Raw genomic sequence first — 26,175 nt, 5'->3', positions numbered from 1 at the left:
CTGTATTGCCTGCAAAAACCGTGTCTGTGTTATTCATATTTATGTAGAATTAGAATTTCCTCTTCTTATGTAAAATATGAGACTCTGGTAGATGTTTGCGATTGGTCGTGCTGTGCAAACACCGCCTCTTTTATGTGAACGCGCGCGCCGCTGGATTAGGAAACCCTGGGTTGATTGAACTAGTTGATAACCAGCGTCGTGATACAGCTTATGCAGGACTGTGGTTGTTAGGGTTAGTGAAGCCGGATAACTGAAAGAAATCCAGGGCATGTTGATCATGATTCGTAGTACAGGCCTCTGGTGGTAGGTTCCAATAAGGTGAGGCTGAGAGGTTAAAAGTGCCTTCAGAAGAAGGGGAAGCTAGAAAGGACTTAGCAGCTTGCTGTGAGGTTGCGGTTTTGTTAGTTTGATGTTATTTTGCCTCAGTTAAATTTAGTTTTTGTATCTATCTGGGTTCAGTTTGGGCCATTTGTTTGAGTATGTTTTTGTTGTTGTTTTGTTAATAAAACCACAGTTTTTGTATTTCTAAAGCTTCCTGTCCAGCTTCCTCAAAACGCCCCACCACCTCATCGTCCTTGGCATGAAGTGGTTTGACAATGTGCACTAGTGGTGCAGTATGACATGACCACAGCCAAAATGCCTCTCTGATCCGTTATCTTTTGTGGCCCTCAAAGGTCTAGATGTCCTTTGCCCTTTAGGTTGTTAATCCAGCCTTATAGACAACTCAGCGACCTTAGTTACATGTTGACACATATGAGCATGTTCTGTTTATTGCTTATTTTATTGGGTTTCTATTAGCTTCTGCTATAGCTGTTGCTAATCCTCCTTAAATATGTCAAAATAAAATATGAATACATTCAAGAGAGCAAGAAGAAAAAAGTGTAAGCACATTTTGATTCTCAAATACTAAATTAATATATATAAATAATATATTTTTGATTTCATATATATGATTGAATTTGCTTTCTTCTTCCGCAGGCTACTACATGCTCATAACTACTAAATACAACCTGAATATCTCGTCAGCAGCCAGACTCATCGGCTTCCCTCCTGCAGGTCAAGTCATATGTGTGAGCTTCTGGTACCACATATTTGGCAACAGCATTGGTACGTGCCTCACTGTCCATAGCTACACTTCAACAACTTATTCATTAAATAGGTAATTCAATAGATAATACATTTAATTGAATTAAATCCATAGTCATGCACAGAAAGAAGCAACTTCTCAGATCCATACAGTACAGATTCATTTTAACCACCTTTAGCTTTTTCTCTATATTCTTTCAAGTTCTGTTAATATTTTATTTTCATCAGGTTCATTGAGGTTTATTACAAAGCATTCTGGTGATGCAGAGACGGTTGTATGGATGAGAACTGGCACCCAGGGAAACAAATGGAGATTTGCAGATCTTACCATCCCCATTGAAGAACCAACACAGGTGCTCTTGGTGCTCTTTTAAAAGTGCAAATACATACATGACAAAGTTAAACTCTTTGTTATCTTTAAACCAACTCCTCATTTCATTTATCTTGTTCCTTAGTTTATTATAGAAGCTGTGGTGGGTGGTACGCAAGGCAGCATAGCAATTGATAACATAATGGTGTCCAGCAGTGAGGCTGGCTCTTGTCCGGCTGAGAGAGAGTGCACCTTCCAGGGCTCCCTCTGTGGTCTGCTGCCCCAACCATTTGCAAACTTCACCTGGAGCCGGATCACAGGGACGTCCCAACCAGCCAACTCTTCAGGCCCAGCCACAGATCACACTTTGGGGACAGAGCAAGGTTTGCAACTCCTCGAGATACAGTCTCAGCTGGCTAATTTTTCAAATCATGTCAGAACTAGAGAAAGGTCATTTTTTTGTTTTTAACCTGTAGGTACAGTATATCTCATGACAACATTTGATGGTTGCTCAGACTTTTAGTTCCTCCAAACAAAGAAACTGGGAAGGCTATTGGATTTGGAAAGGATGATGTGTTGCAATAAATAATAAATGTAGTCATTGCAGATTACCTTGTGTGATCCCATGCTTTAAAAAGCCACGTATACACAAACTTACATGGGTATACAAACACACTCTCAAATGCAAATCAGCATGTGCATAACTCCACCTTATTGTGTAGGTTATTACCTCAGTGCCCAGTTGTGGAGTCACCCTGTTGGGTCCAAAGGCGCAGTGATGACTGCAGTGATGGAGCCCACCGCTCCTGAAGGGGAATGCCTGATGTTCTGGTACTACATGGAGGGAAATGGAGTGGGGGATCTCACTGTTTCCCTTCAAACCCCTGACGACAACAACGGTGGCCAGCTCTGGACCAGAAGTGGAGATCAGGGGAAACACTGGAGGCACGGAAGAGTGACGCTTCTCAATCCCAGTACACCGTATCAGGTAGCTGGTAGTTAGTTATCAGATAATAATCTTACAATTCCCTTGCCTTTCTTATTTTCTAACTTTATATTTTGTGCTTTGTACACTCAGTGCATATGCGTTATACATTTAGTTCGCTTTTTTACTTTCTTCTTTCTGTAACTGCTGCTTTGAAAAGTGCTTTAATGAAAAAAGTTTGCTTGCTTAAAGGACATTGCAACTAAACACATACAGACATGCATATTGAACGTTTTACTTGAGCATAATATTACAGTTTATTCAATGACATACAACACTGTAGGTGTAGCTCCATCAAATCAATAACAGTGTATTCGTTGTGTATTCGTATAATATCGATTATATCGATATCATGATATGAGACTAGATTTCGTCTTAGATTTTGGATATCGTATTATCGTGATATGATATAAGTGTTGTCTTTTCCTGGTTTTAAAGGCTGCATTACAGTAAAGTGATGTACTTTTCTGAACTTACCAGACTGTTCTAGCTGTTGTATTATTTGCCTTTACCCACTTAGTCATTATATCCACATTACTGGTGATTATTTATCTAAAATCTAAGTGTGAAGATATTTTGTTAAAGCACCAATTGTCAACCCTAGATTATAGCTGCAATATCGACATCAATGTATTTGGTCAAGACTATCGTAGTATCTGATTTTCTCCATATCTCCCAGCCCTAACAATGTAATCACAATGACGTTAAATGTTCACATTCTTTCAAGTCTTGAAACAATACTGTATACATTGAAAGTATTGTAGTAATGGTTCCTCCTGTCTGTACTGGCCGCAAAGAGATCCCTTCCTAAAGCAGTTTCAGTGTAAGTGATTGGGGACAATACTCATTCTGTGTAAAAATGTTTTTCTGAAATAAAATATTAGCCTTCTGCAATCTGAGTTACTGTATCAAATGGGTATCTTCCAAAACAACAGTATAATTAGTATAAATTTCCCTCTTTTTATATCTATTCCTTTGCTGCAGCACAGAAAGGAAACAGAAAGAGGACATTTGGTACTAAACAGACAATAGCGGTTGAAAATAACACTGAATTAGCTTTAGAATGGGATTTGTTGCCATGGACTGGAGGACTGATGCTTAATAACTCTTTTAACATACATAATGTCATGTAAGTATTGTTTTCTTTAAGTTTATATATTATGTGTAGATTAGGACATTTAGCTCAGCTTTGTCAGCAGAGACGCTTAGTATTTTGAGATAAGTCCGACTTCCTCAATCATACAGTACGTAAAAGACAAAGCTATGTAGAAATCACACAGGTTGACTTATAATTTCAAATTAATTTGTCATTCTGAGTGACAGGTGATTTTTGAGGCGGTCGTTGGGCATGGACCGAGGAGAGATATCGCCATCGACGATCTCACTATCCTGAATGGCGCCTGTCCCCCGTCAGGTTAGTGGCTGCTCTAAACTTTGACCTTTAGAGTTAAAATAAAAGATGAAAATTAGTGTCTAGTGTTTGGAGGGGGTTTTTGTAACTTGTGGATGTTATTCCTTGCAGGTTTTTGTGACTTTGAAATGGACTTCTGTGGTTGGGTGAACAATCCTCCAGCAGAGTCCGGAGTGGACTGGGACTGGCTCTCGGGTGGCAGTTATGGTCAGCTTATTCCAAAAAGGGACCACTCCACAAATTCTGCTTTGGGTAAGTGCTGCTTTGGTAACTACCTGCATCATTGTGAGTGTGGTATTTTGTAAGCTGAAATGTATTTCCTATACTTGTAAGCTGAGTCCTTTGCAGCGGCCCAGGCTTGAATCCAACCTGCAAACCTTTGCTAAGTGTCACCCCCTCTCTCACTCCCCCCTTTCCTGTCCATCCACTGTCACTATCGAATAAAGGGAAAAGCCCCAAAAATAATCTTACAAAATGTTTCAAGTCTGTCTTTAATGAACAATATAAACATTGAAACAGGTTGTGTTTGCAGTAAACATTGATCCTGTTTATACTGGCCATTTAAAAACCACGTCCTAATGTGCTTCAATGTAAGTGATGGAGGACAACAATTACAGTCCTTCCATAGATAAGTCTGAGTTTGACTAAATAAGTGGATATATTCCAAAGTCACAGTCTTATTAGTATAAAATTCTCTCTTTGTCATGTCCACGGACAGTGGTTCCTTGCTGAGCTTCGGTAGAGGGATACTAACATTGAGAAGCAATTTCAAACTAAAGATATGGTAACTTTGGAAGATACCCAGTTGATTTATCTACCTCAGACTGCTGCAGCCCTATATTAACTTCAGATAAATTTTAATTAACACACTTTTGCACAGAACAAGGACTGTATATTTTGCCCCCCATCACTTACATTAGAAACTGATCTCTTAATGGCCAGTATGAATGGGAGGAATTATTATAGCAAGCTAAAGCTGTTTCAATGATCATGAACCTATCCTTTAAATGTTTCAACACTTGTCAGTCAAGCATTCAATACTTCAATACCTCAATTTATAGGCCAGCTGGGAATGTATAAGTGGGGTAAGCGTCTGAGTAAGATGCCTCTAACCCTTGTGATTAATGGAGCCTCTCAGACTTCAGGTGACTGAATATAGACATAATGTAAATCTGAAACGCACGTGCACGTGCAGGATGCTGTTGGAAAATGATTCTCCTGGATATTTTATGTTTTTTCTCTCTCTCTATAGGCCACTTTGCATTCTTCACACCCTCAAAATCTAATAGAGAAGAAATTGCCCAACTGGAGAGTGAGACAATGGAGGGGGTAGACCGAGCTTGCCTGGAGATCTGGCACTACGCCAGCGGGTGGTTAGCTGATAGTAAGTACAGTCTTTTCTGCTGTCAGTAACTTGAAACTCAATAAGCATTGATTTTGTCATTTGAAGGTCACCATTGTTAAAACATGTTTAAATTGTGTTGGAAGAGTTAATGTTTTTTACATCTATTTTTACAAACATTGTAAAGTTATATTTGGTGGTTGGTAATTTACTGTAAACGCTGTTGAAACTGCAGCCAAATATAACCCAGACAACAAAATGTTTACTCTGTTCAGCCAGATTTAGTTTCAACTTAAACATATATTTTGACTTGCAAATCTCCAAATTAAACTATTTTACAAGAATGTTTCTGCCAAGATAGCAGCACCACATAGAACATAAAACATAGAGGTTACAAAACATACAGACATATAGTGAATTATATATATAAAGAATAGCCAAGAATAACCAAGAATCTCAAAACAAGATCAATCAAACTAAACAAATAATGATAAAATAACTAAGATAACGGCAATAAATACGAGATATGCAGTTGATTAAAAATAAATAAGAGATGAGTGATGATTACAGATGACAGTGATGATTACAATAACGGATATCATAATATTCCAATACATATATAATTAAATAAATAAATAGTTTAGAGTCTTACATTTTCATATTTAACTCTGTGTAATTCAATTTCAATTCAATTAAATTGTATTCATCGTATCAAATCATAACAAGAGTTATCTAAAGACACTTTACAGATAGAGTAGGTCTAGACCACACTCTATAATTTACAAAGACCCAACAATTCCATTAATTCCCCCAAGAGCAAGCATTTAGTGCGACAGTGGCGAGGAAAAACTCCCTTTTAGGCAGAAACCTCGGACAGAGCCAAGCTCTTGGTAGGCGGTGTCTGACGGTGCCGGTTGGGGGTTTGATTAACAGTGGCAATTATAGTCACAATACAGATAATGGAACTACAGTATGACTAGAAATAGTATATGTAGTAGTTCATGAAACATAAATGTAAACATATCATACTTTCAGACTGTGTGGAATAAAATTTATTTCCTAACTGCAAAGCAACTAAAGTGGGCAAAAAAGAGGAAAATGTATGTTACGGGTCCTTACTAGGGTGGGATAACCAGTAAAGGTGTATTGCAATTTACTGTATTACAGCACATATATTACACAGCACACAGTGCATATACACATGCAAAAAGGGGGCCTACAAATAAAATGATGCAAATACCAGCATGAGGTCTTATAACTGAGAGGGCTTCTGGTTATGCATTGGTGCTCTAATCCTCATGTTTGTGACTGATTGAATCATCAAGAAGAAGAAACATTCTCAAAACCTCCAAAAAACACAAATTTCGATTTGATGATGAATTTTGGTGTTTCCAGAACCCTCATTCATTACACTGACAGTGTTTGTGAATGAGACTGCTGGACTGCATCCTGTGTGGAATACAAGTGGATATATGAATAACACGTGGATCCAAGACAGGGTGGATTACAATGCATCAGGGCGTCACCAGGTAAGGCAAAATATATATAATGTATAATATGTATAATTTAACGTTAATAATAACGTTTCTTGAGAAAAAAAATAAATCAGTGCATATTTCTAAATGAACTTTCATCCTTTATCACAGATTATTTTACAAGCCAGTTGTCCTGCCTCAATGGACGGAAGCTTTGCCCTGGACGACGTCCACATCATCAGGGGCAGGTTTTGTGATGACGTTATCCCAACCACCACTCCGAACCCTGCCACCACGACTACCACTGCTCCTGCCTCCGCCATAGACTGCACTTTTGAGCAAGGTGACTCATCCAACAGGGGAGACTGTGAATTGTCTCATATCGTCTTTCATAAAGTATCAAGATCAACATTTGATTGACTCAATAACTGAATACCAAATGAAAGTTATATGATTTTTTGGCTACAGTAGACTAATACTAAATTACTTAATACTGTAGCTGTTAATGTGAACTGTATATCTCCATTGTTCTGGGAATATTTGAGTTTTACTTAAGGCCATTTGGATATTTGCATACCTTGGGTAAAAATGATATTGCCTATGTTACAAATAAAGTATTTTAATATTTAAAATGATATCTTGTAAAACAGGTCTATGCAGTTGGGTCCAGGATGTCAGTGGTGATTTGAACTGGACTCTCAGTAATGGACTTCAAGTGGACCAGCCATGGGCTGGACCTCAGTATGATCATACTGTTGAAAATAACCAAGGTATTGACTATTGACGATAACATAAGCACAGACACAAGACGTATTTGATTAACACTGGAAGTAAATGACAATTTGTCGGAAATACAAACAATTTCAAGACATTGCCTTTGGTTCTGAGAAAATGTGAATGTCAATTTTCTGACATCTATGGACTAAAATGTTTAATATTATAATCAAAATAATATCCGAGTTAGTTGCAGCCCTATACATTATCACTTATTGCTAGATGTCAGCATGTGTTTAAATAAATAGCCTATGAGTTGAATTGCAGCACTGCCATGTCAAAGAAAGAGCTCTGATCTAGTGCTATGCTGTCTTCAGTGTTTTGCTTCACAGTCTGGCAGCCCTCTCTGAGTTTTCTTTGTCCACCAAGGCTTCTATTTACTGTTGAATGGATCTGGATCTAAGGATGGGGAGAGAGCAGCCATCTCTGTTCCTGTCATCAATCTTACATCACAAATCTGTGTTGGATTCTGGTACTTCATGCTCGGGCCTTCAGTGTCCACCCTTGACCTGATGGTTAAGACAGTATGTACTCTAGTTAGTACTACTTCAAACTACTTCTGTTACAGGCGTCAGTACTTTTGAGCTGTAATGACTTGCTTTGTTCTAGAATTCATCTGAGCTGTTAGTCTGGACTCGCCAAGGGACCCAGAATCCAGAGTGGATTAATGCACAAGTAACCATCAACATGACCAACACAACACAGGTAAAATTAAACTCAACCACATATTTACAGTTAAAAAAAACCTCAGTTTTCTCTTGTGGACAAACGATGTAATGGCAGAAGTGTTTTTAAACCATCTTAAACATATCTTCTTATTTCTGCAAGGAAGTTTCTTGTTACATCAATTTCAATAACAATTTCTTATCTATCGATATATACAAAATACCAATATACTGTATATACAATAAGCTAATATTGGCTGATTTATTCGTTAGGCTCAAATCTGCACATGCATTTAATTGTTTTTCATTTAATTTATTAGGACCCCCAGTGTTTCATCATGATATAATTAATTTCCATTTAATGAACGAAACACACCTTGTCTTTCTTATATTAAATTCCTTATGTCCACAGATCATGTTCACTGGCCATAGAAACACCAACAGTAAAGGATTCATTGCCATTGATGACATTACAGTGAGGGAGGGGGCCTGCAGTAATCAGAGTATGTAAACACAGACTACCATTGATGTTCACAGGAAGACTAAACATACAGACATTACTAGAACTTTTCCCTTTTTTACACCATTTTAGATCCGTGTGGGTTTGATTCCAGCTGGTGCGGCTTTGAGAATGCTCTCAATCATAAGGGTCACTGGGGTCGCAAAAGAGGCACAACATATCAGGTGGATCACACTTATGGAACTGAAAATGGTGAGTAGAAAACTGTTGTCTTCATGCTGAGATTATGTGAATGTGGTTTCACCACAACAAGATGAAGGTTATAATGTAAAGTGAATCAATAGTAGGTCAAAAGTTATGCTTATGTATTTGAGCTGTAGTTCCCAACCTGGGAATCGGACCCCACAATATCGGAGATTGGGTCGCAATATAACTCTGAGGGGTTGCAAGATGATAACAAATATAGGAAATGGGGGAAAAACATATTTCTGCTACATTTTCTAACTTGTGGTTTTCTTTATTTATTATCTTTATTTCTCAAAATAACAGGCTTACCTCCTCCAGTATCTAAAAATTATTGTGATGAAACAATCTGGGAAGAGAACCTTACTCTTTGGATAATCTGATTGTTTAGGAACCCCTGTTTTAGAGTATGCAGTGTATGCTAAAGCTTATAAAACAACAATTAAAGCATAAATAATTTTTTTTTAGCCACATTAGTGTCGTGGCTCTAAAGATGGCAATGTTGTTTGGTCGCCTCCACTACTTTGGTCCAAAGTGAAATGTCTCAACAACTATCGGATGGATTGCCTTGAAATGTTGTACAATATTCATGGTTTCCAGAGAATCAATCCCACTGACTTTGGTGATCCTCTTACTTTTTATTTCCATCATTCTTAGCTGTACTTTGTGTTAAGTGCTAATAAGTATATGTTAGCATGCTAACACGGTAAACTAAAATGATAAACATGGTAATCATGAAACCTGCTGTTAGTATTGCCATTGTGAGCATGTCAGCATGCTGATGTTAGCATTTAGCTGACAGCAACACTGTCTGAGTAGAGCATCAAAGAGCAGCTAGCATGGCTGTAAACTTGTAGACTAGTCTTGTTTGCTCATTTGTAGTCTCGCTTTGCCAGACCACCCACATGCTGCGGAGCGAAAGAGGGTCTTTTCTGAGTAAAAACGTGCTCTGGTTTATTGGCATTTCTTTAAACCAATCACAGTTGTCATGGGCAGTGCTAAGCGCCGGACAGGGCCACTGCAAAATAGTCGTGCGAGAGAAAACTCATATTGGACAGATAGTCTAGCTAGCTGTCTCAATTTTACAATGCAGAGATCTGAGGAGCAGTTTACCATAGTCCTCACAAAACCACCGGAGTTTAAAAACAAAACAAAAAAGAAAGCGGAAGGAAACGGAAATCAGCGAAAATAGGCTACATGCATCCGGCGAAATTTCCTGCGGCACCGGAGCAATCCCGGAAGTGGAACGTCAAGCTCATTTGACACATGTTCCTAGTACTTTGTTTTTACAGTTCCATTGTAGTTATTCAATTCATAATACATCTACTGTAGCTTTGAGACTACTGAGGTGAGGAGAAAAAAATGCAAATATAATTAAAGCATAATTTACAATGAGCAAAATTATCTAAAGCATCAGTCTTGCTGTAGTAAGCCATGCGCAAGATGTCAGGCAATTATCCTGGAAATGTACTTCCGTTGATCCACTCTAGTCTTGCTCGAGCTCTAAAACCTGACTGTTTTAAAAGAGCTCTAACCTTCTCTTTGTCGTAGGCTTCTACATGACTGTAATGATATCAAACTCTACACAGACTGAAGAAGCTCAGCTGCTCACACCTGAGTTCACCTCAGCCACAGAGATATGTGTGCGCTTCTGGTGAGTGCAGTGCTGCCATCACACCCGTTTATACACCGTCGTCTGACGCAGATTTTAATGTCTGTGTATCTACTGTTTTTGTTCAGGTACTGGATACCTGCTGGGTCTTCTAACAGCCTTGCCGTGCATGTGCTGCGGAGCGGAGAGCCGAGTGATGCGCTTTGGCAGCGATCTGGAGCACCCTCTTCAGGCTGGGAGGTGTCTGAGGTCACTGTGTCCTCCCCGGCAAACTACCACGTAAGCCGTTTTTTACAACAATCCCTTTCCTCACACTCTCTGCCAATCAAACTGGATTACATATTTTAGTCATTCCAGTAAGCCTGCTTCCTAAAACAGTTTATGTCTTTCACCAGGTCATGTTTAAGGCCTTCCATGTGCAAGGCACCAACTCTACAGTGAGGTTAGATGATATTTCTGTAAGGGATGGGGCTTGCAGTCCTCCAGGCAGTTGTGACTTTGAGTCCGGACAGTGCACCTGGGTCAACATCCCCAAAGAAGATGGACATGACTGGGTGTTGGCCCGTGGAGGCTTCCATGGTCCACCGACAGACCACACCACTCAGACCCCAGAGGGTACGACTTTTGATATAACTCAATGTAATAAGATAAACATGGGCATACATCTGCAGTAGAAATTCCAGCTTCACCCAGAGATCCCACTAATAGGGGAGCATAATTCCGGTATATATATATATATATATATATATATATATGCCCCAGTAAAATGATCTTTCAAGATGAACAAATAAACGAAAAAGTCTTATATCGTATCCAACAAAATCTCAGGAGTAAATGTAGTGAATGTTGGTAATGATCTGAACTCTGGTGGGCAACATTTGAAAAAGTGATAAGCTTCAAGAAATAATTGAATATAAAGTTAGCTGCCTATTTATCTCAACAACCACTGATGTTGCAAATCTATAAATGTATTAATATGAGCCACTGTAGCTGCTGTTTAACTCGCATAGTCAGTTACTTATTAACTTCCCTTTTTATCTGTGACTTATGTCCTGTTGCTGACATTACCTCCTCCCTGTCTCACAAACAATTTCCTTATGTCTGGTATACAAAAGCAACTTAAAACTGAGAAAGCTTTAAAATCATTAGAAATGATCATCTTTCAACGTTGATATCGCTGCACTCAGAGTTTGAATAGTTTAAACAGCCAAATTTAGCAGCACTGAGAAGCATATACAAATGGTATTTGGTTTGCACTGAAAATAAGTCCCTTTTAAGACATTTGTGCATCTAGCTTACACATTTAAATGTAGTGCCCTTTTGATGTATACCCTCCTGTTTGTACCTCTTATGAGTTTCTCCAAATGTCACCAATTGATTTTTATCAAGTATTGCAGAGGCTATATATAATATGTCTATTTTTTCACTATTATTTTATTTAATAGTCTTATTTTTGCATTCAGGTTGGTTCTTGGTGAGCTCATCACTGCACCAAAACCACAGCAGTGTAGCACAGGTGTTGTCAGAATGGATCCAACTGAGAGACACCACCTCCTGTCTTACCTTATGGTACCATATGGACAGCAGGTCAGCACCCTTTTAAACACCATACAGTATGTGACAATGCAGAGGATGCACTTTATCCTGTTTAGTTTCCTTACTAACTTCCTCCGAAAGTGTGCACAAATGTCATTTAGACATGAATCACCTGCCCCCACTTTGTGCAAGACTAAAAAATACTCTGTGGCAGAGTTCACTCTTTACAAAGATCTGTGTGAGTTGTATGAAAAAGACCTAATGTCAATTTTAAACAAAACAAAAAAGTTTCAAGCCATCAACAACCTGAAAGTAGGATCCATGTAGAATATATAAAATAAAAGCCCAAATAAAACAAGGAATAGTTATTAAATTATTATATCCAGGATTTCCCTTTATTAAACTGATAGAAGTTCAAAGAGGTTTGCAAAGATGCTAGACTAATTTTTAAAGAAAACTTTTTTGAAAAAACTAACTTGACTGAAGCTGTTTTCACATATCACACAAAAACATGACATGTGTCTGTTTGTCAGTGACTCAGGGACGTTAAAGGTGCACATGCATTCAGGGCCATCGGAGGAGGATCTGATGTTCAACAGTAACAGCAGTGGACGCGGTTGGACCAGGTTCTCTAAGTCTGTAGAGAAGGGCAAACCTTTCCAGGTAATCCAAAATAGGTTTCGTGGTAGAAATAATAATAATAATAATAATAATAATAATAATAAGAGAAAGAACGGATATTTTTATCAATGATAATCACTGATCCTCAGCTGCTGATCGAAGCAGAGACTAACAACAGAGGATTTATTGCCATTGATGACATCAGTGTCACACCAGGCCTTTGTCAAGGTACTGATGGATGGATGGATGGATGGATGGATGGATGGATGGATGGATGGAGTTTCTATGTCTGTAGTTTATTACATTATTACATTACATTTTCTTTTTCTGATAGTAAATGAAACAAGTTTGGGATTTGTGGGTTGCTCATTTGAAAATGGCACATGTGGCTGGGAGGACATCAGCGTTGGTCAGTGTGAGTGGATGAGAGGAAGGAATGCTACGGGGAACACTGGACCCTCTGTGGACCACACGGTGGGCACTGAACTGGGTAAGGCCACACACTAACCCAGACTGGCTATCTCAGACTCTATAGATTCAAATCCATGGCCTTTCTCTAGTCTTGAGACCACACACACCTTTACAACACTTTACAACAACTGTTTCATGGGTAAAAGAAGCTGAATAAGCTGAATAGTTTCCCCTTTTTCCCCCTTTGGGTAGCGTTAGCCACAGTTTTTACATCCTTGTTTTGTTCTGGCGTGGATTTTAATGCTTATGCTAAACATGAAAATGTTTTTTTACTGAATTATGTTGTTAGGTCAACTGCCATCACACCTAAAAATATAATGCATATTTTTGGTTTAGCACCACCCAATATAAACCTCTGAAACAGGAATGAATCATGCTGCCTCCCTGTCAAAAGGTCCCCAAGAACACAGCAAGAAGAAACAGCATAAAACATCCAATCACTCCCTGCATTGCATACTAAGTTTAATTTCAACTGAAAATTAAGGAGGTTTATTATGTTTAAGCTGCAAAACTGTGAAAAAAAGCTGCAAAACTGCAATTCTCTTTACCATCATGCTAAAACCTCTTGCCTCACTTTTCCGGCCCATGTCAATTTGGTAGATCTACCATTGCTTCATAATTTAAACTGCCATGGTTTTATAGTGCTGACTGTGTATAGAAAGAATAAAGGCTAATGTGTTGTGCTCCTATCTGTTTATTTCAGGTTGGTACATCACAGTAATGCCTGACCGAGGAGATCAAATTAGCCCTGCTGCCGTGCAGAGTCCCACCATGAAACAGGCCAGCTCCACCTGCACACTACACTTCTACTACAACATGTATGGAGAGGGTATGTTTTGCATATTCAAGTGTGTATGTGCAGTCTTTAAAATCACATGTTCTTGCTCTCTTCATATGTGAATCTGCATGCAATCTTTAACTCTGTACATTGTTACAGACGTAGAGAAGCTGAATGTGCTGCTAAAGGAGGGCTCCAGAACCACCTCACTGTGGTGGCTAACTGGTAACCATAGAGATGTGTGGCATCACGGTGAGGTAACGGTTGGTCGAATCCCTCAGGACTTCACCATCCTGTTTGAAGCCTTCAGGACCTTTAACAGGCCTGGACACGTTGCCGTTGATGACATAGATTTTACCAACTGCACCCTGCCTGGTAGGCTACCTGCTCTACATGCACAGCTGGCCTCTTTTTTTCAAGCTGATTTACATTCATGAAATATTTTTTTTGGTTTCCTTGTCAGAGCCCCAGCCTGTGTGTCCAGAGAATATGTTCATGTGCAACAACAGTGTGTGTGTGGAGCACAACCAAGTGTGTGACTTCAGCGATGACTGTGGGGACTGGTCTGATGAGAACAACTGTGGTGAGATTTCACAAATGTTGAATGGCTAAATATGTTCAAAATACTGAATGCACTGGTAGGGTAAATTCACATACATACAGTCATACAGGCACTCCCTGTGTACTTCCCCTGGTTCTGAACATTGTTTCATAATTTCAAAAAAGTAAAAAGATAGATATTGACTAAGAGAAATTAATATTTAAACTTGTAAGCATTAATAATGAAAAGTTTAAAAACATTATTCTGATTTGTATGATTTGTGCCAATAAAAATATAATGGTATGTGATTTTACTTCATATGCAAGTTTGTTTGGCTTTTTTTTAATCTATGACACATTCCTAGAGCTGCAACAATTGTCTTGTCTTGCAACTTGTCTACCTCTTACTCCCTTTTACCTGATAATAATAAAAATGTAGATCAACAAGGTGTTGTGGAGCGTTGCAGCTTTGAACAAGGCCTGTGTTTCTGGGCGCAAAGTGATGTGGACACACCTGGAGCTGAGTGGACGCAACACAAAGGACAGGAAGACTGGCCCAAAGATAGGCCTCCCAGGGATCACACACAAAACTCTGCTGCAGGTATTAGACCATCTGAGCTGCTTGGCATTGAGATAATCCTCAGGGGTCTTGACTCTGAATAACTCACTACATGGTTAATAGTCTTTAATTAATTTTCTAATTTCATTATACAGGTCACTATGTCATACCTGGGACTCACCTGACTGCGAATGGTCAGTCATCAGAGATTCTCTCCAAAACTTTGCTACCCAGCTCCCACTGCACTGTGAGTATACATAGGTGCATGTAGCTTATTACATTTTAAAGTCTTATGAAAGAGATGACTACATGTGTGCAAGTTACAGTAACATGGGTGGCATCCTGACAGGCTGACAACAATGCATATAGATTGAGTAATTAATGTAGTAACAGCCTGATTAAGAATGCTAACATGCTAATTATTAGCAGGTGTAATGTTTACCATGTTCACCATCTCAGTTTAGTCTGTTAGAATGCTAAACATTTGCTGATAGGCACTCAACACAAAGTACAGCTGAGGATGTTGGGAATGTCATGAGTTTTACAGGTACTTTGCCATAAACCAAAGTAATGGATTTCAAATTTTAAACCTGATGATGGTACTAGATAAAAACTTAAGAGATCACCAAAGTTATTACAACAATATTTCAATCTCTGTATTTTTTGTCTTACTTATCTGGCACAGCACAAATACAAATTTCTAAACGCTTCTGAATATGTTACAGTAAGACCTTGCTGTGTGTGTGTGTGTGTGTGTGTGTGTGTGTGTGTGTGTGTGTGTGTGTGTGTGTGTGTGTGTCTGATTTACAGTACATTAATAAACACCCTTACAGGGTTGATCACATTTCATAAGACTGTTCATCTTATTTAGATAAAAGTAATTGATTAATTACTGTTTGTAAAGCATGTCATGACCTTCTTTTCTGTACATCTATTCACTGTGATGACTCTGTCCATGAAGGTGAGATTTTTCTTCTTCAGCCTGGATGATGCTACAGCCAGACTGACAGCCCAGTCCAGGACGCTACAGTCTGGTAGTGACGATGCTGTGTTATGGCTCACGGAAAACTCACAGAGCTACAGCTGGCAGAGAGCAGAGTTCACCTTCTCCTCCTCACACAATAGCCAGGTCAGTGAGGACACAGACAGTTAATTAAATGACATTTGAGAGCTTCAGTCAACCAGGGCCTCATTTATGAAAATGTTCTCAGATTGTTGTGTTTTATCACTGATAAAAACAGATGTAAAAAGTAGCAACAAGTTCAGAATGTAGTTTTGTAAGATTGCCTCCTTCTCAGATTGTCTTCAGATATGAGCGAGGTGATGGTCAGAGAGGGCTGGTTGCGCTGGACGACATCTCTTTCTCCAAAGAGTGTGTATTTGACCCTGAGAACACCAAACTGCCTAACACATCAACCACCTCTGCCCCATCTACATCCTCTAACACACCCACTTCCCCAGCCTCAAGCTCAACTGCACCAACCCACCCCTGTCAGGTAAACTACTTGACATAAGAAGCTCATGCCTGCAAAAGTAAATTCTGTGAAACATTAAGTAATCCATAAAAAAACTTGTTTAAAATAATCAAATAATGTTCTCTTTCTTTGGTGTTGCAGGATAATGAGTTTTTCTGTTGGCGGTCAGCTGGAAAAGTGTGTATTCTGGCTACTTTACAGTGTGATTATCATCCAGACTGCCCACAGGGGGAGGACGAGGATGGCTGTGGTGAGCTGCTTGTTGCTTTGACTGACTTCTATCATTTTGTCAGCAGCAAACAATGTCTTACAATAACAATTACATTTTCCCTCAGGTGGAATCATTAGCAGGCTACTAGATAGTAAAGTAGGGTGGTAACTCTGTCTCATTCTTTTAAGTTGGGAGAAAGAGAGAAGTTGAGCATGTGAGTCAAAATGAATGTACATAAAACTAGAAGGGAATTCAGGGAGCGCAGACCTCCGCCAAGGCATGCCCTATCTCACAATGTTAATGGAGTGTGAATTTTCCCAGTGGGGAAATAATTTTTCCAATTATTCGGAAACCACATAAATGCAGCATCTCGCAATATTACGAGAGTTAAATAATTAAATAAGTGTACCCGCCCTGTGAGTCGGATCCGCTCAAAAATGTTATGGGTTCTTCCTTGGGCCATGCTACACCCTTCCATAAAGTTTCATGAATATCTGGCAAGACATTTTTCTGTAATCAAACAAACAAACAAACCAAGCCGAAAACATAACCTCCTTGGCGGAGGTATTAGTCACACAGATATAATGCATAATGAGAAAATGATTAGGAAAGTCAAAATGTGTGGTTTTATTACATACATTTTTGCTCACCGCTATCTAACAACACTTTTTAATTTCATCAAAAGAACTTGTATGTGGTAAGTTGTGTTGACAGCTGTGCCAATCTTTTTTTTTGTTAAGATAAGATAAATTATATTATATAATTATATAAAATGATTGTACTGGTTCACTCACAGAGAGGGCAACCAACTATACCACAAGACCAAGTTTTATTTAAAGTTCATACTTATATTAGCGACAGACTTTTCTTCTTCTCTGTTGCACAAAATGTCACAAAAGCAGATTATTTTAAAACATTTTTTCAAAAGCATCTGATTCATGAACCGATATTCACCTCCCTTTTTTCCCAGCAGTATTACTCACGCCTTGCCTTAAACTTTCAGGCCGGTGCACATTTGAGAGTAACCAGTGCCAATGGGCTGACACCAGTGATGGACAGAGTAGGTGGCAGAGACAGAAAGCCAGTAACAACACTGAGCCGCCAACTGATCACACTACAGACACAGGTGATTCTAGTGGCTTATAGATTGATTGAGTAGTTTATTGATTCTAATGGTCCCACAAGACAAGGATATAAGAGATAACATGTTAGATGAAAAACTACACTCAGCATGTTTAAGAGTCAACTTTGTTGATTTAGGATGTTTTCCCTCGTTCTCAGGCTACTTTATGAGAGTGAAATTCAGTCAGGGGTCCACACAGAGTGAAGCCAGACTTCAGAGTCCCCCACTCCCCCCTTCATCCCCCTACTGCCAGATTGTGTAAGTGATAACCACGGCATTGATGGCCACATTTCTCTTAATATCAACCCTGTGTAAAAAATGTAAAATATTTGATTCAATACATAGTTGAATATTTAAAATATGAATTGCTCAATGCTCCCCACCGCCCTAGTCTTTTTACCATGCAACTCTCTTCCCAATCCAACACTCTCCCCTTCTTCCTTCCTTCTTTCCTGAACGCAGGTTTCACTTCCACATCAGTGCAGAGAGTGCTGGGTCACTCAGAGTGCTTATGCAGCAAGCTGAGGGGGGTGAAGCAATCCTGTGGTCACGCAGTCACAACACTGTCTCCCATTGGACCCCAGAGTATATGCCTCTAGGTCTGCACCAGCAGCCTTATAAGGTGCGTGCTTGTGTATCCATTGAGAACGGTTAGGCTTTAATCCTAATGAAAGGGACATACAGACGAGTGACAAGAAAACAAATTATTAAATGAGTATAGAAACATTATAGATGAAGAGGCTTGCATACAGGGCACGAGGGCTCACTGCATGGTTTGATGAGCATGAAAATTATGTGAACCATTCACAGTAATTATGATACGGCCTTCACAATTTTTCAACATTTTCACCAACCACTGAATATGCAGGTAGACTTTACTGCAGGATTATTGTATTGGACTGCATTCAATTGACTGTAGCTATATTACTGTCACAGCCTGGCTCGTAAGGCACCATGACAGAATGGGAATGGGAACAGAACTCACAATTTTGTTGTACAAAGCAATTAATTAAGAAACACTAAACAGAAAAAGAGTACGGGATGTGAATATCAGTAGTTTCAGTAGGATAGGGTGAGGGTGAGGATGGTGTGTAAATGTTGAAAACTGCATTACATTTTCCAAAATATGTGCAGGGTGTTTAGAGTGCAATGCAATGTTTTCTTTGTTGTGAGGAAACTAATCCTTTAAAATCATAAATGCTATAATTTCTATTCTTAGGTTTGGTTCAGTAACATGAATGAAGTGACTCAGACAGACACTACTGCTGGAGATCACATTGTTGCTGTGGATGATATCTCTTTTCTAAACTGTGAAAAATCATACCAACCACCAGGTAAGTAAGGTTTCCATAAATATTACATGTGAATGTATAGGACAGTAGTAGTAGTAGTTGTAGTGGCATGCTTCATAAATTGTCCACTTTGAATTACAAGCTGAATTACAGAACGTACAGGAGAGAGCATTGAGGAGAAACATTGGCTCATTTCTTTTCTTTTTTTATTATGTTTCTCTTCTCAGCTCTGTCTGCCTGGGGCTGTTCTTTTGAAGATGGTCTTTGTGTCTGGGTTCAGGGGGCTGAAGATGAGTTGGACTGGCTCAGCAGGTCTGGTCCCACAGAGACCCCCAACACCGGGCCTGCAGGAGACCACACTACCGGCAAAGGTCACTTTTATTCCAGACTTTATAGACTTTAGACAAGGTGTCTCCTAAACCATTATACAAAAAACTAAATAGTAGTGTTGTCCACTTATGAATTACATTTAGTACAGAAAATTCACATGTGCCTGTGTTGAGATTTGTTCCTGTAATGCCAAACTGCCACTGTCACTGTGGCCAGAAGTGACCATTACTGGAAACGTAGTGTCACAAGAAGAGAAGAGTCATAAAGATGAAAATTAATCATTGCTTGAATTCCTCACAGCAAGTAGACATTACTTTCTCAGAAACATTTAGAATCACTGTCTATGTTGTTAAACAGGGAAATACCTTTACATCAAGAGTTCTCCACCAAGTCTGAAGGGAAATATGGCCCAACTGAAGTCTTCGCTGCTACCACCTGCTGGTGAAAAAGGATACTGTTTCACATTTTGGTACCACATGTTCGGAGCTACTGCTGGCTCCTTGAGGATGCTTCTACAAACAGCTAATCCCTTGAAGAAAACATTGGTAAAAACATGCATGAAATAAGTAGTTTTCTTAGTTTATTGTATGTATTAGAGATAACAGAGGTCAGAGAAGGCCACTTCTTTGAGTCTGGACACATTACTTCCCTTTACGACAGTGTCAGAAAAACGGCTGTGAGGTGGATTGAGAAATATTTGTCACTGCTCCCACAGGCTTTTTTCTCTGTTATTATCGTTTCACATAGTTGTGAAATGCTGATTGCAAAATAACATTAATGCTTTGTATAATGAGTGCAAGCTGCACAGTTTCAGTGCATTTTGCAGTGTTGCACAAACCTCCTCACATCCTCATTGTGACGAGTGAATCAGCCTCCTGTCTTTCCTGTAGGTGTGGCAAAAATCAGGAAATCAAGGGGATGAGTGGCTGCTGGTTCAGAGCCACGTGACCTTGCAGAGAGTCCACCAAGTGATTCTGGAGGCTACAGTGGGGGGAATGGCAGGAGACATAGCCATCGATGACATGTCCCTCATCAGTGGACCATGTCCTGCCTCTGGTAATAAAACTGTAGCTGGAGAAAATCACAGAAAAAACATTTAACATCTTAGTTCAGTTGACCAGACGTAGTATGTAACCATTTTGCAAGTAGAAGAATGAGTAGAATAACTAGAAAACGAGGGAGTCATAGCACATTTACAAGAACCACTGTCTCTTCCCAGTGAATCATATCTACTTAACCATATCTTCCTACTTTACTTGCTCTAGTAAAGTAGTGAAACTTTACTTGCTCTAGTAGGCTTGCATACTGTGGGGGAAAGAAATGTAAAAAATGTTTCCTGTCTCCCTCCTTATCTCTTATTTATTTAGTTTTTGGCATCACATTTATGTGATCAAATTGTCAGCGATAGGGATGTCTTCATACACTTACATTTAACGGATAAGTCTGGTTATATTGTATGTTTTTCTAATCATCAATACACCCAAGAAAGGTCCAACACCAACAATGAATAGATCCAAACTATTAAAACACATTTGTGAGCCACACTGTTACACTGGGTGACTTGTTCCTTCATTAAGCTTAACACGGGCACTGTAGTTTATTTTGAGTCGATCCCACAGACACCGTCCTGCTGCCGTAATTTTTTTCATGGGGATTTGATTACAACAAGAAAAAGCTCCTGATAGTGCAGGATTTAAAGAAAATAATTACTAAAATAAAACTGGGAGGAATCATGCAGAGGAGAAGAGATATATTACAAAAGTACAAAGTACATACAGAATACAGTACATATAAACAACATGCGGACAGAGGATTAGAAATTATCAATCAAAGACCTTTTTTTTCAAAATTATTATTAATCAAGGGCTTTCAGGGTCCACAGGAAAACAGGAAATCAAAGTCACAAATTCAAGAGAGATTTTTTTTAAAAGCACTGTAAGTAACCTCCTGTAAAGGCCTTGTTCCCGATTAGATTGAGTCCCATACACAGTGTTTTAGCTTTACTGAGTGCTAAACTTTAAATTATTCTGAAAATGTATGCATACTTTTTGTAATGCTTTCTAAAACATTACCCTGTAGATATGTGTGATTTTGAGGAGGGGAGCTGTAACTGGCAGCAGCAGACCACTGATGACTTTGACTGGGTCAGACAGTCGGGCTCCGCCCACAACCCCAACACTGGACCAGACAGCGACCACACCACCAACACACCCATGGGCCATTACTACTACCTGTCCTCCTCTACTGCTGACTGCGCAGGGCAGACAGCTAAAATGTCTTCACCACTGTATCCTGCAGGTGAGACAGTCACCTGTGTGTGTGTGTGTGTGTGTGTGTGTGTGTGTGTGTGTGTGTGTGTGTGTGTGTGTGTGTGTGTGTGTGTGCGTGTAAAATTTGTAAAGTAACTCCAGCGGTCCAATAAATATAGTATATTACAGTATACAGTACACTCTGAGATCTTATTACTAGAATAAAGTACAGTACTTCAAATTTGTACAGTACTTGAGTAAATGTACTTAGTTACATTCACGGCTTTTCTCTACAACAAAACACAAATATCTGGACATTTAAGTGGTCTAAAGTGTACAGGGGCAAAAGGCGTGTGTTGAAATACACTCTGCATATTCCTTGTGATATTTCAGTCTTCCTTCCTCTTGCCCTTCAGGCAAAGGAGCTTGTGTGCAGCTGTGGTACCACATGTATGGCAAAGGAATGGGGATGCTGAACATTTACCAGCAGAGTGAAGAAGGGAAGCAAGCTCTGATTTTCTCTCAGACAGGAGACCAGGGCCGGATGTGGAGGTTTGCTCAGGCGTCACTTCTGCCACGGGTTCAGCCTTACAGGGTAAGTCACGAAGATCCACCCGAAACAGTTTGGTAATAATACAGTCATTTTGGGGAAAAGAGATACATGGACAATAGAGGTCGGTAACTCAAGTAACTCATGTTGGGTGACCTGACCCTTCAATGGTCCATGCTATTAATCTAAACAAAACATAACTCATAGATTTCTGATAACATTTCTTCATTCCTTTGGATGTTTTTAGTCTAAGCTGTCTCAAAATGAGAATAAAATGTGGTCTAATGAGACTAAAGATGACCTCTGTAATACTGATATTAAACTATATATTTATATTTACAACAGGCAGTTTCCATCGTTACACGCTTTGTGTTTCAGATCGTGGTGGAAGGTGTGAAGGCTGGCCCCACCCAGGAGGGAGACATGGCCTTTGATGATGTACAGCTGACAGACGCTCAGTGTCCTCCTCCTGGACATTGTGACTTTGAGAGCAGCATGTGTAGCTGGAGCAACCTAGGAGGAAGAGTCGACCAGGGAGAATGGCTCCGCGGCCGAGGAGCCTCTCCAAACCCCAACACTGGACCCAGTGTTGACCACACCACCAACTCGACACACGGTAATAATACGAACATGTAACTGTGGTTCTATGTTTGAACAGGGTGGATGTGAGTGTGATCAAATTCAATTTATAGAGAATTACAGAAACTTGAGAAAGGATTTATAGTCAGGAAGAAAGTGAGAAATGTACATTAGTGCAGCATACCAGCTGTACATATCAGTTTGAAGTGATGTTGACTATATCACTATATAATTTCTCTCATTATTTTTGAGTGATCTTGCCATATTTCCACCAGGTTACTATCTGTACGTGGACAGTTCAGTGGGCGAGTGGGGAGACATGTCCTTCCTGATCAGTGATGTGTTCCAGCCGTCCACTAGAGGCCACTGTCTGACATTCTGGTACCACATGTATGGCAACCACGTTGGGACTCTCAGAGTTTACATAAATGACAGGTAACTAGCTGTTAATGTCTGATGAGTAGCAACATTAAATATGAACTGTACTCTGATAACATTTGCAATTTAAACTTGTGCTGTCATAGAAAAATGCATACTGGTGGCAACGAAGAAGGGATTCTGAAGTGGATTGATACAGTAAACAACGGAGACAAGTGGCAGGAGGCCAGGGTGTCTGTTAAACATAAAGAAGCATTCTGGGTAATAATGAGCTTCTGATTTTTTCCCTTTAAAAAAAACAGTATCTGGTTGAGGTCTTTTTTTTACATTTTAGATGTCTGTGAGTTTTTTACATTTTACTTCTAAACTTCTCACATGGTTTTATTTATATAACATTTAAATAATAACATTTCACAAAAAAAGGTTAGAGAAAAGAGTTCGAGATAAACAATAAAATGAAAAAATGAAATAATTTTCCGACTTCTCAGATTTATCTTGTGATCCTTTGTAGGGGCCCGACCCCTAGCTTGGGAACCACTGGACTTAATTAGCTAACTGTATATAAAGCAGTTAAAACTAACTTATTTTGATACTTTAAGTACATTTAGCCAATAATACTTCTGTAAGTAGGATTTCTATTGCATGCCTTTTACTTATTAAGTATTTTTGTAGTCTGAATACTTCTTCTACCACTGGTATTTGCTAGCTTGACTGAAAATCAGTTAAAGCTATTGTTCTTAAAATAGCGTGCAGGAGAATGACACTCAAACAAAGAAATTAAGCTTTAACATTCTGGACTCTTCTGATAAAATAGTATAGAGTGAAAACTTTAATTGCACTTTAACCAATAACAGCAGTGTTTACTCATGTGTATTCAGAATTTTCTGATTGCTGTGCTGAATTTGAGCTCTCTTTTTTGTCACAGTTTGTGTTTGTGTATCAGAGGGGGATGAATACAGGTGGGGATGTTGCTCTTGATGATATCACCATCCTCCCTGGCGGCTGCTACTCAGAGCCCACCATTAACCCTCCTGATGATAAATATGGTAACCTGAGACCCTCTTTAGCTACTTCAACTGAGCAGACAGTTATTCTTCATCATGAGAAAGAAAGAATCATGTTCTACTGCATATTATTCTTATGAATTGTTTGACAATTTAGCTTACAAAATACCAATTACCCAGACATCATTAACCCCCATCTAGTGTAAACAAGTACTTGTATGAATGTATGGCTATTTTGCACTGATATGGGTTTAACTACACACTTAATCACTAAGTTTGCCCATTTTAGCAGCATTTTCTCAAAGTATATTTGTCTGCATTATTGGATAAGCCTGGTGTTATTTCATTTTGTCTTACTGTTAACAAATCCCATGGAAAGGCCAAAACCAACAATGCGTTTGACCCTTTTTCATTCCTTGTCTCTGGCACTCGGCTCCACGCCCATTTTTTTCCTACTTAAATTTTTAACGAATGAATAATTTTATATGTATGTATGTATGTATGTATGTATGTATGTATGTATGTTATAAAAAAGGCTATAAAAAGGCTCAGTACATGTAAGGTCCTGATCACTGTAGTTTTTAGCAAACATTAGGAAAAGAGGAATAATGCAGAATGCATTTGTTACAGACTATTTTCAGCTGCGGATTAATATATGCATTAGTGCACTAGTTATTTACAACGGCAGAATGGTTTATGTTGGATTGACACACCAAGGATGCAGCTCATTTATATGCTTTTAGTAGTTTTCCTCTGGAGCCCAGAAGAATAGGCTTTATCTGGCTTTGACTACACAGACAACACTTGATAGTCGGATTAATTAATTGTTTGTTTTGGTCTTTTCGAGGGTTTTGTGGATAATAAGAAAAGTATAGAAGCCTTATTCTTTAAGAAACATTAATATTGTAACAACTTAATCAATTAATTACTAATGCAAATGCTTAAAAGTAAGGTATTTCTAAGCCTCAGTGCATGTGGGAGGTGTACAAAGTGTCAGAAAGGAATTGATGTCAAATGTTGTGCTTTCATCATGTTTCTCTGTCTGCAGACATGTTGTCCGTAGGTCTGGCTGTTGGTCTGACTCTGCTGGCTGGAGTCATCATCTCCATATTCCTCTTTTTGCTGAACAGGAAATATAGTACAATGTACACAGTTGATTATAAATACATCAATCATTTACATAATATATGTATACAAGAACACTAAAGAATGCTGGTTTATGTTGTCGGCTGACATTTCTGCTTGTGTGTCTCAGGAATCAGCCGACAATTATGAATAACGACCCAATTGAAGAGAACTCTGCGTTTGACCTCTATGATTGCAAAATAGATGTAAGTAAACAGGATTTATTGACAAAGAATCTTGTCCAGCCTTTATAGAGCGCAGATGATAAAAAAACAATATATATGTGTGTGTTTCCTCCCAGGGCGCACAACATGGAACTGAATCTGACTTTTCCTTCTTCAACAAGCTGTACAATCCGTCGCCAAATGTAACTGACACCACAGTGGCTTCATCTGATGCTTAGTTCAGATTAATAACTCCAGTGAAACAAACACACCATTTACCAGTTTGTAAATTATGCCTCTGCTCTTAGAGATATTTAATTTCTATTAAAACTGTTAGAAGATGAAATATTGATGTCAGTTTTGGTATTTTGCTGAGAAAAATTAATTAAAGGATGTAATGACAGTTCAATAATAAGTGTCAGTGACTCTTTTTAATAATGACAACTGGATTATTAAAGCAGCCATATTATGCTCATTTTCAGGTTCATAATTGTATTTTAAGGTTGTACCAGAATAGGTTTACATGGTTTAATTTTCAAAAAACACCATATTTGTGTTGTACTGCAGTGCTCTCTCTCACTGCTGCAGATCCTCTTTTCACCTGGTCTCTGTTTTAGCTACAGAGTGAGACCTCTTTTCTTCTTCTTCTTCTGTACTATCTTTGATTGCACTTGCACATGCCCAGTAGCTCAGATGTAGATCATGTCAGCTAGCTAGCTCCATAGACAGTAAAAGAAAGGCTGTTTCTACAACTTCGGTCAGTTACAAGGCAGGATTAGCTGGGAGACTTCTAAATGAGGGCGCACATGTAAGTAGTTCTTTTGTAG

At 39.0% G+C, this 26,175-nt stretch overlaps 1 protein-coding gene across 1 annotated transcript; it reads left to right on the top strand.

The window, feature by feature from the left end:
* Window positions 1–982: 982 nt before the first annotated feature.
* On the top strand, window positions 983–25,757 carry si:ch211-106h4.4 (MAM and LDL-receptor class A domain-containing protein 1). The gene is made up of 45 exons (XM_031293000.2): window positions 983–1,107; window positions 1,315–1,439; window positions 1,542–1,779; window positions 2,119–2,384; window positions 3,705–3,795; window positions 3,904–4,044; window positions 5,045–5,176; window positions 6,530–6,663; window positions 6,781–6,952; window positions 7,260–7,379; window positions 7,753–7,907; window positions 7,993–8,088; window positions 8,461–8,551; window positions 8,641–8,760; window positions 10,303–10,405; window positions 10,492–10,642; window positions 10,759–10,978; window positions 11,827–11,950; window positions 12,433–12,562; window positions 12,670–12,748; window positions 12,855–13,010; window positions 13,695–13,820; window positions 13,929–14,144; window positions 14,233–14,352; window positions 14,749–14,910; window positions 15,024–15,115; window positions 15,830–15,997; window positions 16,167–16,364; window positions 16,485–16,593; window positions 17,558–17,680; window positions 17,836–17,935; window positions 18,140–18,299; window positions 18,897–19,011; window positions 19,197–19,340; window positions 19,657–19,844; window positions 20,190–20,355; window positions 21,379–21,597; window positions 21,965–22,143; window positions 22,477–22,714; window positions 22,953–23,112; window positions 23,202–23,316; window positions 23,981–24,101; window positions 25,108–25,204; window positions 25,315–25,390; window positions 25,486–25,757. The coding sequence occupies exons 1-45, from the start codon at window positions 987–989 to the stop codon at window positions 25,585–25,587; spliced, it is 6,459 nt and encodes a 2,152-aa protein (XP_031148860.2). The 5' UTR covers window positions 983–986; the 3' UTR covers window positions 25,588–25,757.
* Window positions 25,758–26,175: the final 418 nt, after the last annotated feature.

This window comes from Sander lucioperca, chromosome 9, assembly GCF_008315115.2.
Source record: "Sander lucioperca isolate FBNREF2018 chromosome 9, SLUC_FBN_1.2, whole genome shotgun sequence".
In the NCBI taxonomy this organism is placed as follows: domain Eukaryota; kingdom Metazoa; phylum Chordata; class Actinopteri; order Perciformes; family Percidae; genus Sander; species Sander lucioperca.
This window is presented reverse-complemented; position numbering and strand designations above follow the sequence as displayed.

What these genes read in the sequence shown, in the direction of transcription:
- si:ch211-106h4.4 (XM_031293000.2), top strand. Translation starts at nt 987, where the DNA reads ATGCTCATAACTACTAAATACAACCTGAATATCTCGTCAGCAGCCAGA. An exon ending in ATGCATCAGGGCGTCACCAG is followed by an intron (nt 6,664 to 6,780) that starts GTAAGGCAAAAT and finishes CCTTTATCACAG; the next exon opens with ATTATTTTACAAGCCAGTTG. An exon ending in TTGACCTGATGGTTAAGACA is followed by an intron (nt 7,908 to 7,992) that starts GTATGTACTCTA and finishes GCTTTGTTCTAG; the next exon opens with AATTCATCTGAGCTGTTAGT.